Consider the following 20,493-nt stretch of genomic DNA (forward strand, 5'->3'; position numbering starts at 1 on the left):
TGGGGTTCGAGGGTGCTTCTGCTGTTATGCCCATGGGAACTAAAGTTTAAAGATGAAAAATGGTTGATTATCCAAACAACTAGGGATTGGGTCAGCTAAGATAACGAAAAATTTTAACAACGGAATGTCAACAAAAACATCCAAAATAACCAAAATGTATTTTGTCCAAGAAATCTGGATACTCATTACTGGAACAGCAGAGAGAGAACTAAAGCCATGATGAAGTTTCTTTGAGGAGAGAGGAGAAATGTTTATTTTAAAGCAGGAAACTCAAGTCCAGAAAAACGTTTGGATATTTGACTCTTTACGCTGGTTAACTTGCCCAGTGTTCAAGTACCAGTACTTCAGTTTCTAAGAGTAAAGTTCAAACAGGAAATACGAGCTGGAGTCTAGATGAGACAGAAACCTCAAAGTTTGCTGAGTGATGCAGCTTTTCATGCAATCAAACCTCTAAGGAGCTAACCAGCCTCAAGTCAGCAGTAGTGCCCAGCTCATGCTAGGCAGCACAAAATATCAAGCGATGGCTACAAATGGCAATAAGGTAGAGATGTAAACAATACCTGTACGATACAGTTCCGTAGCACCCCTGAAGAAACGGGGTAAAGCTGCTTCCAACAACATAATAAAGTCTTCAAGTTCTTCTGTAACTCCCACTAGGAAGTATTCATTAACCAGGTTGTACTTGGCTTGCTCTAAAGCCCATCTGCTTCCCCCATTCCTAAAATAAGACAGAACAGTGAACGCAGGCTCTGGAAATCTCAAGCCAAAAATAGTGGTTTTCAAGAGAGGTTTTCATACAACACATTAAGAAACTGGCAGATGCTTTTAACTCTGTACAAAAACAGATAACACACCATGCCTATGTCTCATTACCATTTATAATAAACTAATTAGCAAGGAGGAAGGGGCTTTATAGACTTTGACATAGCCCTACTAATAACAATAGCTGATTCTGGTATTGCTTAGGAGTTTGAGTTTACATTTTCTCTAGTTCCCCACTAGAAACTGTCTAAGAGCATATCATCACAAAATGCAAATGTGGAAACAGGCTTAGATAACCAGAGGCATAAGCAACACTAAAGTAAATAAATAGAAATCTTTTGGAGCAACTAAAACCTTAATCTGTTTAATACACTGAATACAGCCAATAAACTAAACCAGGCCAAGAGCGTGTGAGATTGCCCTGGGGTATTTCAATTTGTTAGCTGAAAACCATCCTACCAGACATATCTAGGAGAGGCTATATATTTTCCTCTGAACTTTGACATGGCAAATCAACCCAAAGTTTCTGAAATGTCCCAGACAATAATGTCTAAGTAAGAATGAGTGCCTAGAGAGATAAAGTGACAATGCTGTGCATCCTCAGTGTATTATAGGTTCACATCTATAGGCTTTTCACCATTGTTTCCAGTTTTTGCTGCCAATTTTTAAAGATTCAGCAACAAGAGTAAGCAAACTGTGGCATTTTCTGCAAAATTCTGCAGCAATTATGTAGCAAATATGCATAACTTTGCATATTAATGTGCATTTTTATTTTACTTTATTTTTATGAAGTCCTTTTCTGACATTTCTATGTCCAGCTAATTTATTTGGTTCTTTTCTGGGAGGGAATGGATCTAAATGCTTGTTACTGGGAAGGAAGTGGGGCAATATGGGAGATGGAGAAAGAGAGAGAGAGAGGCATCTCACAGAAGGGCAATGGAGAATGAGTCTCAGACAGGAGGGGTAGAGGGATTGTAAGGGGAGAGAGTCGCAGGAAGAAGGGATGATGGGGGAACCTGGGATCAGAGGGAAAAGGAATGAGTGAAGAAGGTAAAGGGGGATCAAGGAATTGGGCCCTAATTGATCCTGGTCTGGGAAAAGGGATCTAGGATCAGAAAGAGAGAGGGAAGATTCACTTACATCCCTCACCACCAATCCCTTCATTACCCCTGTTCCCCTCAAAGTCTCCCCAATCAATCACCTTGCTCTCTTTCCCTGCACCTCTTCTCTGGTCCCCTCTCTCAAACCCCACAGATCCGCCAATCTCACATTTGCCCCAATCCCATTATTCTCTACATCCTCCCCCTGCAACCCCTCTGAACCCCTCATTTACTCAGGTCCCACCCCTTCATTCATCCTCCCTCCCCTCTTCTGGATTCCCTCATCTACTCTTACCCTATATCCCTATTCACTCTCCCTCTTCCTCCTACTCCCTCATTCACTGTTGCTTCCCACGACCCCACCTCCTCAAATCCCCACTCTTACCCCCATCCACTATCGTTTGTCCCCACACATACTCTGATCCACTCACTCTTGTCCCCCACTTCCAACCCTTCTCTTATCTTTATTCAACCTATCCCCAGCCTCTCTTATTCAAACCCCCCTCTCAATCCCCTTTCCGAGTACTGCTCACCACCTCCATTAGTTAGGAGCAGGAAGAAGAGGAGAGCACTGGTAGTAGGTCAAGCTGCTTCCTTTTTTTACTGCCCAGGCTCAACTGCAGCTTTCTACTGCATGGCTTTCTGTTCAGCTTGGCAAGAAGCTGCAGTTGTGTCCTGGTCGCAGAAGGAGGAGGAGGACATGACCAGACATGCTGCCACTGCTCACCTCTTTCTGCAGCCCAATCAGCACTGAGGGATTGTGGGGGGGGGGGGGGGGGGGAGGGGGGACAGGGGGGACACAGGGTATGAGAGAGAAAAGATACAACCCGCAGGAGGACGACCTCCTCTCTACAGCCACATTCAACTGTCCCCATTTCCCGCAGCAATCTGCTGAAATAGTAAAACCTGCAGGCAGATTTTACAGCCTCTTCCTGCAACTGCGGAATCGCGGGAGACCAGGGGATCTGATTATCTCTCAAGCAGTGATCCACGTTCATTTATCTCACAGGTCATATTTCCAACCCTAAGACATTTCTTACCAGTAGGGAGATTTTTAAAATTTTTAATCAGGTATCAAACTTTTCTTGAAGGGTTTTCAACACTTCTTTCTTTCCATGGATGATAACTAAAAGTAAGGCTGTATAAGCAAAAAGAGGCTGAAAGTAGGAGAAGGCTTTGATGCCTTGCCACCAGCAAAATAGATGATGGGGAGTTTCCCCAGTGCAAATAAGGAATCAAAGGAGGCTAGCACAGAGTTACAACCCCGAGGATAAGGGCTTAACATTTTCTAGTAATTACCTTTAAAAAGAAAAATATACTTACAGTGTTAAACAGGGGAAATGTGTTAGAAAATTATAAAAGAAATGACTCATTTTAAGAGAAAAAAAATAGGTCTGCAATAATTTATCTTTTAAAAAAAAAAACTTAGGCCCTAGAACATGATTCCAGGTTCTTGGCGTAAAGCAGAACTTTAGCAAAGTATTTTTTTTCTTTTAAGATATGCCAGCAGTTCTGATGTTCATGAAGTGAATGTTAATACGTTCAATTGCTATGCAGCAAAAGGAAAGAAGACCTCAGATATTTAACAGGATTTTTTTTTTTTTTTTTTTTTTAAATAGCAAGACAATTCATAGTTTCTACTAACAATTACCCAAAATACTACTACAAGTTACGCAAAAATTGAACAAATTGAACAAATGAAATAGTAAGCCCTGAAAAATAAGGTTCAGAATGGAAATGTGACAGCTCCTTATTGTTCCACACGAGATACTGAGATCCACCAACAGTTCACTTAAAAGTTCCTGCTTGGTAGAAGAACTGCGGAAATCCTTTAAGTCAATTTCCTTGGGAAGGCAACCTGAAAATATATAAATCATTGGACTGCATGCTCTTATGCTCATTTGGCATTCTTTCCCAAAGTCTAGCCCTACTACACATTGAGTCTTGTTAAATAGAGATTACAGCGATAATATACAGTTGATTAGCAAGGTAAGCCAACTTGGATCTTCCTACCAGCATTCTGAGCTGTGCCCGCAGAAGAATGGAATCTGAAGCCAAAGTTTTTCTGGCGCACAGTCCGAGCCTCCAGCTGCCACACATTCATCAAAGGTCTGGAACCAAGACAAAGACACACTCTTAAGATATAAATTCCTGCTTTGCATTTCAAGCATCTTAATCTCAGCTATTAACATGAACAAGACAGACAAAGCAAGGAAGGGGAGCAGAAAATGTAGGTAGACATGAAACCATCACGTTCCTTTACACTCGGGGGCCAGAAGTACTAAGCATTTTTCCTACAGACACAAAATGGGAAAAAAAAAACCTTTGGCACATCTGGCTTTTAGTATTCATATGAAATTGCAAGCGTAATGTAACATATTTGGCCATCAGCAAATGAATAAGCAATAAGATAAAACAAGGTGTGGCATAATAACCTGCCTGAGTGATTCTGGTTACCTCAATCTGACGCTTTGTCTACTTTGTTAATGAACAGCAGCCTATCAGAAAGGTTCAAGCAAGCCAGAAACTACCAGTAATCTATTACGCATCTTAAAAGAACTCTGCCCAGTAGGATTAAGAATCCAATGCAGGCCTTGGCTTTATTTTAAAAAAATTCAGGGGCAAGCATTGCCTAGCATACATCTCGGGGGGGGGGGGGGGTCTACTGTTCTACGATTCTGTGGACTGTCTAAAGGAGGTACAGCAGAACGAAATGGCTTTTTTTCTCTCTTCCATTCACTTTCATGTGCTTGCAGGTCCTCACGGTATCAGCAGGGATCTGGCATTTCGCTTTCTGCATGCATACTAACACAGCTAGCAGGATCCCATAGACACAAAGGGACAAAGCAATGGAGGTAAGAACAGATAGGGAGAACAGAAGCAGTCAAAAGTGTAACCCCCCCTTCCCAAAAAACCCTACATCTGTGAATGAAGATATTTCCACACATTTCTTTTTTTAATGTACATACCTGGTATTGCTGCTTTGAACAATAACCCACATGGGAGAGTACCTTTAGCAAAAGTTATTATTCTATCTAAAGCAAATGAGCTCTAGTATCACTAACTAGCATGAAATGCCCTGTTCAACTTATTTGCCACTAAAATTGATTTAACCTTTTTTGTGATTATATGAAAGGAAGGATCAGAAAACATGAACATTCCTACCAGTTAAGTTTACAAAACTGCTCAGTTTAAGAACTTAATACTCTGTTAACCAAATGACTTGAAATGCTACGTTATTGAGATTACATCGGCCCTGAAGAAAACTGGATTCTTTGTAGGCTGTGATACCAGTTGCATCTAAAGACAGGATTTAAGTGGTTTTGAACGTTTCTGATATTATCGCAACATGATTTATCTGGTAATTAGATACACGTTTCACACGTATTACTGTCCACAAAAAAGGGCAAATTAAATGCTTGAATATGCAGTTTCTTCTTTTGCATTAAGTGGTTTCATACTTGAAACGTAATGCTCAGCAGTGCAAAAACCTCCAATAGCTTTTAAGTGAAGGGCAGTACAAGAGGCTGACAACATAATTATGAGTAAGTGGAGGTCTTTAGGAAGAATTAGATGCAGCAGCAGCCCTACAATGGTAACATGCAAACAATTCTCTGTGCTACAATGCTAATGCACCATGTAAATGTAAGTATTTAACCAAGATTTCAATTAACTTGATGGCTGGAAAAGTTTTAAAAAAGGGTGGAAAAGAACTTCAGTTCTGCATGCAACTCAAGAAAATGGTAACCCCTGGTCAGAAATAGTCACGGAGAAGCGACTGGTTGCTTTACACAGCCGTTAGACATTTTTATTAGTGTATCCCCCATCCCCCTTTGCAAGTAACAACTATCAGCCAGGCTCTAAAGCAAAGGTAGGGAAAACTCTTGGAGAAGGGTTTTGTACTGTGCCAAGGACTTTACCGTTTGGGAAACCTCCATTGCTTATTGTAGCATGAACTTTAATACAACAAAAGTTGGATTACCTGCTGCAACTATTCCGGCCTTTAGGAACTGAAAACCATCAGTACAGGGCTTGCTGTTGGCATTCCTTTTCTTTATTTTTTATGCATTTTAGATTTTACAACTTTTGTTGAGCTCTGTATTCTGGGCACAGCTCTTCAAACACATTATAAAGTGCTAGGTTGCATTCAGTTAAAACATTATCAACTAGCAGAAAGACCTGTTCTTCGCCCCAGTTAAAAGAATACCCCAAGAGTTCAAAAGGTGCAGATCTACATATAAATGTACATAAACAGTAATTTATGTATTTATTTATTTAAGGTTTTTTTTTATATACCGGCAATCATGAGAACATATCTTGCTGGTTTACATGAAACGGGAGTGCATTAAATACATCAAACTAGAACTGAGGTGACCGAAGGTACAGTTACAATTAACAAGGGTAGCAATTAACAAGGGTAGCAAAACTTAAATAAATTTTATTTATTTAACTTCTTTTACTATACCGATACTCAAGACCAGGTCTTATCGTACCGGTTTACAATATAACAGGGGGAAACCAATTAACATCTAGGTAGAAGATAAAGTTACATTAAAACAGGGAGCGTAAAATGGGAGATGGAAGACAGGGCAGAATTTAAACTATAACAATAGAGGAGTGATAAATATAATCAACAAGAACCAATAAATTAGTAAATTAGTGATAAATATAATCAACAAAAACCAATAAATTAGTAATATATTAGTAATCACTTATATAATTAGTAATCACTTATAATAAGCTTTATGTACCTATTCATTATATCCAGGAATGTAACATTTTTGATGGCATGATTAAAGACTCTTGTTATTCAAAATTAGGAGCCACGGAAGGACCTACTTCTACCCCTCATCTGACTTTGAAGAGTTACAGGTCAGCATGTTTCCTGGTCCTAAGGAGCTTCAGGTAGGCCTGCCTGGCCTCCGATATACTCCAGCCATTCACGGATTTACAGTGAATCGTTCTGTATTTATACTAGCTGCAACCAACAAAACATTTGTGATAAATGTGTATTCTTCAGTCCTGCATCTTTTCCCTTTTTACTTCTCACTCCTCTCCACAGGTTCTCCAATCCCTCCCTCCCCATCTCACCACTTTCCCCCTCCCAAATCTCTTCCTTCCCCAGACTCACACAAGTGGAATCTCCCATTCTACCTCTTTGACAGCCCCTACACCATGGCTGGGGCTCCTATTACAAAGGGCCAAGTGGCTACAACTGGTTCGGTATGATGACGCAGCAGTGGCATATTGCTACCAGTTTCACTTGCACCTGAGGATTCGTCATCTGGCCATTCTTGCTGACCCCTTAAGTTCATCTCCATGCTTGTCTCTTTCCATGCAGTGCAGAGTATGCAATGGGTATGTGGAGGGTTAGTGACACCATTTCCAGTACAGAGCCATGTTTAAGACTGATGATGCTGAGAAAAAATGACCAACAAACCCTGATGAAGGGACTTAGCAGTCTGAAACACAGTCTCCTGTCAGGTTTAGAGGATGTAGTATGGATCAATAATTTCAGCATTACATTGGAAAAAGAAACAATGTGGATGACCACAATTTTGAATGAGATAAGTTAATGATATTCATGGACAATATTTTACCTGCATAAAAATTTATAAAAAATGACTGATTATATATAAGGCTGAGACTCATATGTGAAAAACATCAATGATGCTGCCTAGTATGATGGTCACTATTATTGTTTAATGTATAACTGTGGAACTAGAGGGGAATAATTTCAGTATTAGTGGTAAAAATAGTGTCATATTACCTCCCAAAAGGGGGAAACAATTCAAATAAAGAAATTAACCCCATAATCAGGAGCTTTCTATGCTACCTTATTTTCTCTTTCAGAAAATTGAAAGAAAAAAAATCTAGTTACAACTGAAATGGGATTGTGTTAACCACAACAAATCATTCACCACCAAAATATTCTTAATTTTTCTGTTATAACAAACTGGCTTGTTTTTAAACTGAAGCAGAAAAGTGCCTCCAATGTTCTAGATCCACCAGCAAACCAATCTGGTTTGGAGGGTAGCCAACATCTAAAAATGGACCTGGTCATAGACCAAATGTATGCAAAAATAGGTCATGAACATAAGAGATTGAAAAGCAGCCCTGCTTGTGGGTAAGGCACATTCCATGTGGAAATATTAGGATTGTATTCTGCATTCTCATTGTGCAGTAGAGTCCTTTCCCAATACGAAGGGTCAAATAGTACAACCACAACATTTGAGGCTCTCGCTATCTGTTTTTACCAGATCAAACAGTACTAACTGCAAGAAATAGAACTATAACATGTTTTTATAAAAGTTATGGTTTATCATTTTATTTTGCAACATTGGGTATATGCTACCTTGTATTTGCTTCTGTCGAAAAAAGCAGATTTTAAATAAATTAAATTAAGAACTACATTTACCTTTTTATCTCCCTGTTTTCGTCTTCGCAGCCCGGGCCTGTAATCATCTCCAAACCGCAGAAAGTAATAGTAAGAAACTAGCCTTTCGATAGGATCCCTTATGACATTTATATAAATTGGTTTCTTTTTAACCCCAAACCTAGAACAGAGGCAGAAAAGAAGCACACAAGAATTTCTTAATGTTAACTCCATGATCCACAAATACAGATTTATTGACCCTAAAAATACTTGGTAGTAAGGTTATACCTTGCTGATATCCATAAGAGAATAAATGATGTGCACTATAATTGCATATTGAGTATACTAATTTCATTTTCTTCAGCATAAAGCAGGCTAATATTCCAGCTCATGCATGCAAAGGAGAAATGGGTTAGCATAGCATCTCTCCTAATGCCTACCCACCTCAGACATCATTGCTGGGTCCCAGGATAAGTAGGAGCGTTGAACGTACTAGGCATGATTCCATCTGCTGAAGCTTAACTGGCTGCATCAATGTGCCTCCTATTGACATCTGGAGGCCCTTCTTCAGCAGCTTGAACTCTCCTCCAGACCATCAGCTCTACTTAACCCAATGAGACTTTGCTGTCCACCCACCTCTGATGTCACCTTTGGGTGTAGGGATAAGTAGAAGCGTCGAATGCCATAGATGCCACGTACCCTTTGGCACATGCCAAAAGAGCACACAGAAGGAGCTTGCCCCTTTGTGCACACCCTTTGTGCGAGCTCTGAGGACTAGTTTTCATTGCATTGCCGGTTTTGCTGATAGGAAAACTTTTAACGTCAGGAATCTTCTTAAACAGAATGAAGTCAAATATATCACAGGACAAGGTAGATATGGTAGCTTGTCTAATGTTAAGAAATTAAGATCTTCTTGTGCTCAACTCCATCAACTTCAATGTCTCCTTTTATATTCATTTCACTAATATTAATAAATGCTCAATTGATCACAAAAAAGATACTGTTAATTAATGACATTCTTACACAGAAGAAATCTTTGATTTTTTTGTATTACTGAAACTTGGTTGAAAAATACTGATGCTGTACTAGTAAATCAAATTTCTAATGATAACTGCAAAGAAAGATCTCAAATTTACTAAAGTTAAATTTACCATTATCCCACCTTTTGAAGTTACAATTTTGATTTTTGAAAATTTACAAATGTTTCTAGTTTATTGCCCTCCTGGGTTACTGGAACACAATACCTCTCCTTTATTAGAACTGTTAGAACCTAATCTTATTGATCCCCTCTGTACTATTGTTATTGGAGATTTTAATTTACATGTTCATGCTGAACCATTATCTATTGCATATCTTTTACTGAATTATTGAACATGATGGGTTGGGTACAATTAATCACTGAATTTACACATTTGGCAGGACACACATTAGACCTTCTCTTTATTAAAGATTTCTTCTCTCTTGATAGTTTAAATCTTACAATACCTTGGTCCGATTCCAAATTGATCAATACTTCCTTGGCTGTTAAATTATCAAGCCTTCCACTAAATGTTTTAATTAAACTTATCCCCGAACTAGGTCAGTAATTGATGACCTTAAAGCTAAATTTCCTGCATATCTTAACTCAATGGAGTTCAACAATTTTGAAGAAGCATTTATTAAATGGAAGAATATCACGGAATCAATTGTTAATGAAATTAGTCCATTTAATAAGGCAGCATAGATTACAAACAAAACGTCTTGTGCTCCTTGGTATAACTAAGAATTGGGGAAAACTAAATGTATTTTATGTAAAAGGTAAAATAAATGAAGGAAATTTCCTAATGAATAAAATTTAGGGGCGTATAGATCTCTTGCTAATATAGAACTTTAATAAATTAAGCTAAAAAGAATATTAGACTTCTAAAATTCATCATATCAAATTCAATCCCAAAATTCTGTTCTCTACAGTAAAATATTTAACAAAAAAAATCATCAACACACTGATAATGACTATATGCTTTTAGAACCTTCCAATTGTGAAGCTTTCACATTTTTCACAGAGAAGATTGGAAATCTATTAGTAAGTTTTTCAATTAGTAATGAATCAATTATGCTCATTAAACCACCTGATTTTCAATTTTGGAGTATTTGAGCCTTTATCTCAACTAGAAGTTCATCAAATTATAACGAGCTCCTCTCACTGTCCATTAGATCCTATACCTACTATGATTTAAAAAAGATCAAAGAAGATATCATCCCTACGCTAACAAAACTCAATCTGTCACTTTTAGAAGGATATTTAGTACAATCTTTAAAATGTGCTTCCATTAAACCAACTCTCAAATACAATTGCATCGATCCCAATGACTTTACAAGTTATAGATCTATCTTCACATTGTCTTTTCTATCAAAATTTATTGAGAAAGCTGTTTACCACCAACTCTCAAACTACCTTAAAAACAGATACTTTATCTAATCACTTAGATTTTAGAAAAAAAACATTGCACTGAATCTTTATTAATAATGACATGTAATCTAGCATGGATTTGATATTGGTCAAAGTTATCTACCCATTCTAGCCAATCTACCTTCAGCATATGACACTGTTGATCATAAATTACTTATTACTTAGCTTAGTGAAATTGGGATCGTGGGATTGTATTAAAATGGTTCATTTTGTTTCTTACCGACAGATCATTTCAAGTAAATATTCAAAATACTTACTTCACAATAAAAAATATCAAAACTGAAGTCCTTCAAGGAGCAGCATTATGTGCAATTCTTCAATATTTATTTACTTCCATTATGCAAATAGCTTTCTGGTCTCAGTTTAATTTATAGAATTTATGCAGATGTTCAATTTTTCATTCCTGTCAATAGTTCTCTGTTGCACATACAACGAGATTACTTAACATTTACTTCTCTGCTATTCAGAAATTAACGCACATGAAATTTGTTCATAATGTTAATAAAACTGAAATAATTTACTTAAGGAAAACAGTTATAGATTCAGTTCCCAAGATTAAACTAAATGATTCTACAATTGCCATCACTATGGCAGTACGTGACTTAGGAGTAATAGACTCCACCCTATCAATGTCAAAACATTAAATCTATAATTAAATCGGGCTATTATACATTATGCATCCTTAAAAGACTAAAATCTTTATTAGAGTTTGAAAACGTTAGTACTATTCAAACACTTTTTTCTAAAATAGATTATTATAATTTCTTATTAAGCTTACCCACCAGTTCACTCAGACCTTTACAACTATTACAAAATGCTGCAGCACGTGTCCTCACTGGCAGAAATCAATTTGACCATATTACTCCCATATTGAATTCTCTTCACTGGCTACCTGTCCAATATCATGTACAATATAAATTGCTTTCCTTGATACAAAAAACTATCAATGAAGGTGTAAACTGAATTGGTACAGCATTACATTTATAGCTCCCCAAAGAATGCTTAGGTCATCTAACAAAGCTTTGCTTAATATTCCTACTATAAATTTTGCCCATTTGGGTGAGGTTCATGAGAGAGCTCTCTCTGTTGCAGAACCTATATTATGGAACAAAATGCTTAAAAAAATTGAGACTCTGCCATTACTATACAACTTTTAAACAAGCACTAAAAATATGGTTGTTTCAATGTACTTTTGATGCTAAATTAGCATTCCATTTTTCAGCTCCCTTACATATAATGCAGACATGAGTATTTATCTTCATTTAGTTAAATTTAAATGAGAGTATTCTATGATGTTTAAGAGTCACTACATTGCAGCTTGGCAGATATCGACGGGAGACAACAGACTAATCTTGGTCCATGACACTGCCTAAGCCCTAGTGGAATGAGCCCTAACCTGAGTAGGCAACAGCTTTCCAGCATCCACATATGTGACCGTGACCACCTCCTTAATCCAATGAGCCTTAGTAGCTCATGAAATAGGAGCACCCTGCTTATTCCCACCATGGAGAACAAACAGGCGATCTGTCATTCGAAAAGACTCTGAGATCTCCAAGATACTGCGCAACAAGATGCTTAACATCCAAGGAGCACAAAAGGCAAAACTCCACTGCATCCCTGACATTATCCAGGGATGGCAAGAAGATGGACTGATTCAAATGAAAGTCAGAGACTCCCTTGGACAAGGATAGAATAGTATGCAACTGTAATGCCCAAAGTGTCACCCAAAGGAACAGCTCCCAGCAAGACAATACCTGCAGCTCAGAAATCAGACGCACAGAACATATAGCCACTAGGAACAGTGTCTTCAAAGTCAACAACTGTAAGGAAAGGCTACGCAGTAGTCAGAACTTAAGGGCCGCCAAAAGGTCCAGCACCAAATTAAGACTCCATAATGGAACTGGTAACTTCAAGGGAGGCCTAAGGTGCTTTACTCCCTTCAAAAAACAGGCCACATCAGGATGAGACAAGGAAACACCATTCACCAGGCCTCTGAAACAGGCAAGAGCTGCAACCTGCACCTTCAAGGAATTAAGGGCCAAGCCTTTATTCAATCCATCCTGCAAAAAATAGAGAATGAGAGGGATCTTAACTGAATGATGAAAAACACCCCATTCCTCATACTAGGCCTAAAAAACTCTCCAGATCTGCACATAAGCCAAGGAAGTGGAGAACTTGCGAGCGCACAGTAAAGTGGCAATCATCGCAGAGCAATAACCATGCTTTAATAGGCGGGTCAAGGGCCAAACCGTAAGACAGAATAGAGAGATCCTTGTGAAGAACCGGTCCCTGTTGAAGCAGATCAGGAGGGAGACGAAGGGGGGGCCTCCACCAGGCATAGTCATAAATCCACATACCACAGACATCTGGGCCAGTCCAGCGCCACCAGGAGTACTAGCCCCCTGTAGCCTTCAATCTTGCAAATTATCCTGCCCAGCAAGAGTCACAGAAGAAAGGCATAAAGCAATCTGTCTTCCAGTCAGTCCTGTAAGAGAGAGTCTATACCCACGGACCACAGATTTCTCCTGCGATTGTAGAAGCAAGGAACCTTCACATTTCGAGAAGTCACCAGGAGGTCTAGGAACAGAAGGCCCCAGTGATCCACAATCAGCTGAAACTCCTCAGCTGACAGCACACATTCTCCTGGGTTCAGATTCTCCCTACTGAGAAATTCCACTCTTTTGTTATTTTTTCCTGTAATGTGAGAAGACGAGATCTACAGATGACCTTCTGCCTATTCCATCAGCTGGTCTATTTCCTGTGACATTTGCTGGCTCTTGGTTGCTTCTTGGCAACTGATTTAGGCCACTATTGTCACGTTGTCCGACATCACACAAACCCTTGATTCCGCAGCCTGTGGCTGAATTGCAAGCATGCCAGCCATACCGCCCAGGCCTCCAAGCGATTGATGTTCCAGTGGGACTCTTTGGCATTCCAGCCCCCTGGGCTGTTAACAGACAGTAAGCTTCCTTACTGTGGAGACTTGCATCTGTTGTGAGTACCAACCAGACCGGAGAGGACAAGGAACTCCCCTTTCTCAGATGATCCTTCTGCAACTACCACTGGAGGTGGGAGCAGATTTCCATCAGCAAGTGGAGCTGAACCACATAATCCCGAGACTACAGGTTCCAATGAGATAGCAGAGAATGCTGAAGAGGACGCATATGCGCCCTTGCCCATGGCACCACTTCCAGGGTAGCTTCCATCAAGCTGAGTACCTGAAGGTAAGACCACACCATGAGGCTTATGGTGTTCATCATCTGATGCACCTGAGACATCAATCTCTGGATCCGAACTTCCGGTAGGAAAACTCTGTCCTGTCCCCGTGTTGAACTGGTCCCCCAGATAATACGACGACTGGGAAGGTTGAAGATTGCTCTTGGTCAGATTCACCACCCAGCTGAGCTCCTGCAATAAGATCAATGTGTGTGCCACCAGGCAGCTCTCTGTGGGACTTGGCTTGAATCAGCCAGTTGTCCAAATACGGGTGCACCAGGATTCCTTCTTTTCGCAAGGCCACCGCTACCACCACCATAATCTTGGAAAATGTTCTGGGAGTGGTAGCTAGACAAAAAAGGCAGTGCCTGAAACTGATAATGGCACCCCCAATACCAGAAAGCATAGGAAGCATTTGTGTTCCAATTGGATGGGAACATGAAGGTAAACTTCTGACAGATCCAAGGAGGTCAGATATCCCACTGACTGCACTGCCATTATTACAGAGTGTAAGGTTTCCATTCGAAAATGTCACCTTCAAGTGACTGTTGACCCACTTGAGATCCAAGATGGGACAAAGAGCCCTTCTCCTTGGGCACAACAAAATAAATGGAATATTGCCCAATACTTTGAGACATGGGCATCGGAACTACAGCCTTCAGTCTGAGGAGCCTTTGAAGCATGAACTCCACTGCCTTCTTCTGTGATGAGTGGCAAGGGGACATCATGAATATGTCCCAAGCAATACTGCAAAATTCCAGTGCATTCCTTTCACGTATAACCTCCAGGACCTATTAGTCTGATGTGATCTCGACCCACCTCCGATAAAAGAGAGAGACACATCTCTCTATTTCCTGTTCTGGAACGTGGGTTGGCAAACCTTCATTGGGAAGCTCAGGAAGGTACACCACCCAAGCCCGCTCCTCTCTTGGTCTGCCGGGGACAAAAGGACTGAGACCTTCTGAAAAATCGAGTCCGCTGAAAGGTCATCTCTCTGTAGGGACGAAAACGCCTGGAACCCCAGAAACGACCCCTCATTCCAAAGGGGTGCTGTAACTGTTTTTTATCCTCCGGCAAACCAAGGCACTGGAGACTCGCCCCACTTACTGGCCACTTTCTCCAACTCTCTCCCAAACAAGAATGAACCTTTAAAGGGCATTGTGGTAAGCTTGGCTTTGGAAGCTGTCTCGGCTGACCAATTTTGCAACCAGAGTTGATGTTTGGCCGCTACCACCAAAGCTACTCCTCTGGATGAGGTCCAGACTAAATCACAGCCTGTGTCTGCTAAAAAGGCAGCAGCAGGCTCCATAACCACTCTGGAATTCCCTCCAGACTCAATTTTCTGAGAGAGAAGCAGACAAGATCTTGCCACTAGGGTGCAACAAGAGGCAATCTGTAAATTCATCGCCACTGCATCAAAGGCTTGCTTAAGAAAAGCCTCAATCCTTCTATCATGTACATCCCTCAAGGCCACTCCTCCCTCTATGGAGATAGTCATCCACTTAGACACAGCACATACCAGAACATCCACTTTGGGGAAAACACAAACGCTCTCACAGCCAGATCCAGGGAGTACAGGCCTTCCAATGTCCAACCCTTTTTAAAATTTGCCTCTGGGGCATCCCATTCCAGATCAATCAATTCCTGGATGGCATCTATCACTGGGAAAAAAACAAGAGGCTTTATGTAAAGAAACCAAAATGGGTCCAGACGAAGCCCAGAAAGAACTGGAGCTGGTCCCACAGAACTGCCCTTGTCGTTGGAGGAGCCATTTAAGGGAGAGCCAAGATCTGGCATGTCCCCAGTCAAGGCCATGACCAACCCATCATCAGAATGGGAAGAGCCAGGTTTAGCAAAATTCTAGGAAGGCAACTCTCCCTGAGCATCTGAGCAGTGCTGACACAGGTTAGAAGCCCTAATATGACAGGCAACATAAATAAGACGACGCTTTGGCTTCTTGCTTCCCAGCGCCATCACTGCGGTAAACGTGCGTCAGAACAGCTCGCGTTCAAAAATGAAATGCACTTAGAAGAAAGCACAGCAAGATGCACACACAACCTGAGCGCCAAGTGAAGCGTGTAAAAACAGTTTGTGGGCGTAAAAAGGCATGCCCAAAAACCAAGCGTGCAACGCGTATGCAGAGCTGACACGCTGTGCATACCAACAGTCTATAGAGAGCAGCAGAACATGCAGAAGAGCACATGAAAACAACCACTGCAGCCTACCATATGGCATGTAAGAAAAAATCCTAAGTGCGGGGCCTAGCCCACTGGGAGCTGCTCAACTCCCCAACCCCAAAGGGAGCGGGAATGAACATTGGCATAGCACGCCAAGATCGGACACTGGAGAAAGTCCTGAAATCCCTCTGTCTCTGATTCAGGTAAAACCTTTTTTTTTCAAACACTACCTGAGCTCAGCGCTTATCAGCTGAGAAAAGAGATTGTCTCCGGCTGTTGGGGGAGAGAGCATATGCCGTCCTCACTGTGCTCGGCCTCCTGCACCCGCTGCCTTCCAGCTGAACTAGCAGCTAAGTCCACACTGGGAAACCTAGCTACCGGACCAAGGCACACCTCTGAGGGACCATGGAAATCACCTCAGGAATTCTCAACTGGGAAAGGGACCTTTAGGTATCACCGCAGGAGAGCTTTCTTTTCCTGAATTTAGAATTTCAAATTTCTCCTTTCAAAAAACTCAAAGCAATCCCCATAGGGAGATGCACATTCACCATCTGCTGGAGACGGAGAATATTGGCAGGCTGAGGTCACTGCAGGGTTTTATATACTGTGATGTCAGCTTGCTAGGTCTCCATCTGCAGGCAGGGAAGCATAAACCCACTGGTCCTGAGTCCATCTGTCTACACACTAGGAAATGGCCCACTGGGAAAGGATTAACAATGGAACATCCAATGGAGAAAGGGAACAGTAAAAGGCAAATATGACGGCCCTGAAAGACATCATTGAAATTAAATGACTGTCCAAGGCAAGCCCCTAGTTTATGAGAAGTGTGAGAAAGTGTGATGTGCCTGGATCAGAAAGCCTTGGGTACCATAGAGCACCTAGAGGCAAAACTGTCTTTCAAGGTAAGGCATAGGGACCTATTTAACAAAAACCTTGAATATTCCTCAGTGCTTAAGGTATCGTCAGATAGCACAGAGCAACTATTTTCTAAACAAAAATTACTTAAGAGTCTTTTGTACTTGAGTCAACTATACAAATTTATGGAAGATGTAATTAATGCAACACTGATACCATAAGAGGTAAATTTAAAAGAAGCTACATGTGTAAATGTAACATTGTAGAAATTTTAAAAAGCCATTTACGCACATAAACTGCACTTACTCATGTAAAACCCAATTTTAAACATTTCAATGTTTTTTTTAAAATCAGGCCCATAGTGGGGAAACTGAACTGCTTCCCCAGTACTGGTATTCACTGGATGGTAATTTATTTTTAAGTGCTTTTTATTTGTTTCTTTTATTCTGCAGCATAAAATACAAGCAAAGAAGGATTTGTACATAATTGATTTTAAAACCCATTTTTTTTTTATAATGAACAAAGTTAATCCTTTGAAAGTGTTTTCAGTTCATATGAAACTAAAACATACCTCACTAAATCTCTTGAGCCACAGTATCTTAATAGCCAGCAGTGTATTATTTTAACAATGACAATGCCAAATATTATTATGCAAGCTATTATAAAAATAGTTTAGTTGAATAACAGCAAACAAGGAACATGTAACCTTCTAGGCAGAAACGGATGAATGAAAATCTCAGATTCCTTCTCAGAAGTAAAAAAAAAAAAAAAAATTATCCGAGAATTATTTTCAGTTTCACTTACTTCAACAAAGCCATTAATTAACTCCCTTGATCTGGCAGGGGGAAATAGATAAGCCTACTGAGATTCCTTCTGAGGTTATTAGAGCCAATCATATTCTGCTATACAATTCTCTCAAAAAATTATGAACAATAAAATTAAATATTTAAAAAATGTAATAACTTTGTACTCTCAAAGATGGAAAGCTCATAACTGCATTAGGGCAACTGACCCTAGTAGAAGAAAAAATAATTTAAAAGTAATCAAAAAACAGAGTGCACTAAAAAAACAAGTTTGGAAAGATGAATGCCTTTTTAGATTACACAGAAGTTTCAAATGCATTCTTTGTACCTTGTGTCCTCCTGGTCTGCTTTGGAATTTAGTATGTGGACAGAAGAACAGCTGCATACATGCGAGCTGTGGCTCTGCCTCACTTTAGCATGCGGACAGAGAGCAACATGTAGGCATGCATGAGAGGACGGATGGACAGACATGATCTCACCAGAATGCCCTCTGATTTTTAAAAAGAACATACAAAAAGGAAGAAAGGCTCAACAAATCCTTACAATTCAATAAGCAATTTAGTCAAGAGTGAGGAATTAAAGCAATAACTCTTAACCAGATCAAAAAGACACTGAGGCTAAAAGATGTTAAAAACCCCAGAGAATGCATTGCAAAGCACATGGCTAGAACTTTACTCACTATTAGGCCGATTCAGTAAAAGTCGCGGGAGAGCAGGCGCTCGCCCGCTCTCCTGTGCGCGTGATTCAGGGGGGAAGAAGATGCAAATGAGGGCCCGCAGGAAAAAGAGGCGCTAGGGACACTAGCGCGTCCCTAGCGCCTCCTTTTGACAGGAGCGGCGGCTGTCGGCGGCTGTCGGCGGCTAAATTGAGTGTCTGTCTTCCGACCTGCGGGCCACGGGCAGATTTTTATTTTTTTTTTATTTTTTATTTTTTTTTTTTACTTTTGGGGCCTCCTACTTAATATCGCTATGATATTAAGTCAGAGGGTGTACAGAAAAAGCAGTTTTTACTGCTTTTCTGTACACTTTCCTGGTGCCGGCCGAAATTAAAATGTGCAGCTTGGCTGCACATTTTACTTTCTGTATCATGCAGGAATAACTAATAGGGCCATCAACATGCATTTGCATGTTGCAGGCGCTATTAGTTTTGGGGGGGGGGGGGGGGTTGCCCGTGCGTTTTCGCACTATTACCCCTTATTGTATAAGGGGTAAAGCTAGCACGTCGAAAACGTCCAACCCGGAGCGCACTGTACTGCATCGGCCTGTATAAAGCCAGAATATTTTACAAGGACATAAAACAATCCCCTAAACCCAAATGCATAGGCAAAGGTAGAACATATATGTTAAACAAAAATAGGCTAGAACAGGCACACATCTACTGGCAAAGCATAGAGATATATGCTTTGCCAGTAAATTTCCTCCACCTTGCCTGCACAGCCCAGGGAGCTGCAACAAAGTTCACAGTACAATCTGGCTAACAGCAAAGCTCAAGCAATCCCCTAAAATCATCTACAGAATAACGCCCCCCATTTCCCCAAAATAAGATTCCTCAAACTACAAAATACACTCCTAAACTAAAATGTATGTAAGCAGTAAAGAAAAGCTGTCCTTAGAAACATTCTATCAAGGACAGATCAAACTCGGGATGTTCTGGACCGGGGTAAACAGATCTGGTTTTCAGGATAACCTCAATGAATGTGAACGAGATGTGTGCACATAGAACAGAAGCAGTGCGTACAGATATCATGTGCTTGTTCATTGTGGATATCCTGAAAATCAGACCTGTCTGCAGCACTTGAGTACAAGAGTTGCCACTGCTTTGGATTTATTGGACTCTGAAAGCCTCTGAAGTGTTCTCTGTCACCAGATGCTAAGTGATTCCCAGGGAAAGTGCTGAGCTGTGCTGGGTTATAAAAACTATCTTGTGCAATTGTTGTTGTTTTGAAAATCACTTACCAAATCTGTTTCTCGTTCAAAAATATGACTTATCACTGAATTTGACTTAAAAGTTTAATCTATATATAGGAAACAAACCCTGTATTACTTTAAGGCTGCACTGCAGTAGGATATTATACTGCTGTGGATCTGTGAACACAGTTTCAAAAGCTTAAAAAATGTAAAGGTCAGAAGAGATGTATTGATAACTTCATGAGAAGCAAAACTAGACAGGCTATGCAGCAACAATAAATAATCAAAATCCACAGCTACAGAGGAAAGCACTGAAAGAAACTGCCCTTGTAATCATGAAGGAAAATGTTTCTGAAAAATGCCCAGCAGCATTCAACATAGAAATTCTCAGCTTCTGGTCACTAGAGGGCAGTATCAAACTGAATCGGTATAATCTGCTTACATCCTTGGTAAAAATACTGAACACCTTCCATGACTGCTGTTGAAAAATCAGTACTATGAACATTGACTCATGTATACTATTAAAATTCCCCAACAAATAAAAGAAAGAGTAAAGCCTGAACCTTTGTTTTTAACAGCATAAAGAATATAATGTATTGAACATGATGTAATATAATGAAACATACTTAGTGAAGTCCAAATAAGAAACATGACCATGGTAGAATCCCGGCTTCATTTCCTTCCAAGAAGTGACATTCTTCACAAATCGCACCTGAAAACCATGAAAGAACAGTCAGTATATCATAAAATTAGCTGAAACTCTACATCTCCATAACAAAACTGCACTGCCTTGTCTTCACACCCTTGTACATTTTTCACATTCTGACTGAAAAGTACAAATCAAAATG

At 40.2% G+C, this 20,493-nt stretch overlaps 1 protein-coding gene across 4 annotated transcripts in view; it reads right to left on the reverse strand.

Annotated features, from left to right (window-relative positions):
* Positions 1–20,493, reverse strand: part of HS2ST1 (heparan sulfate 2-O-sulfotransferase 1) — a 220,205-nt gene that overhangs the window by 7,320 nt on the left and 192,392 nt on the right. For all 4 annotated transcript variants that reach the window (XM_029618977.1, XM_029618979.1, XM_029618980.1 and 1 more), the window contains 4 exons: positions 20,272–20,357; positions 8,281–8,419; positions 3,876–3,973; positions 561–718 (listed from right to left, as the gene is read on the reverse strand). In XM_029618977.1, coding sequence (XP_029474837.1) covers positions 561–718; positions 3,876–3,973; positions 8,281–8,419; positions 20,272–20,357 — 481 coding nt within the window. The remainder of the gene's footprint in view (positions 1–560; positions 719–3,875; positions 3,974–8,280; positions 8,420–20,271; positions 20,358–20,493) is intronic.

This window comes from Rhinatrema bivittatum, chromosome 10 (assembly GCF_901001135.1).
Source record: "Rhinatrema bivittatum chromosome 10, aRhiBiv1.1, whole genome shotgun sequence".
In the NCBI taxonomy this organism is placed as follows: domain Eukaryota; kingdom Metazoa; phylum Chordata; class Amphibia; order Gymnophiona; family Rhinatrematidae; genus Rhinatrema; species Rhinatrema bivittatum.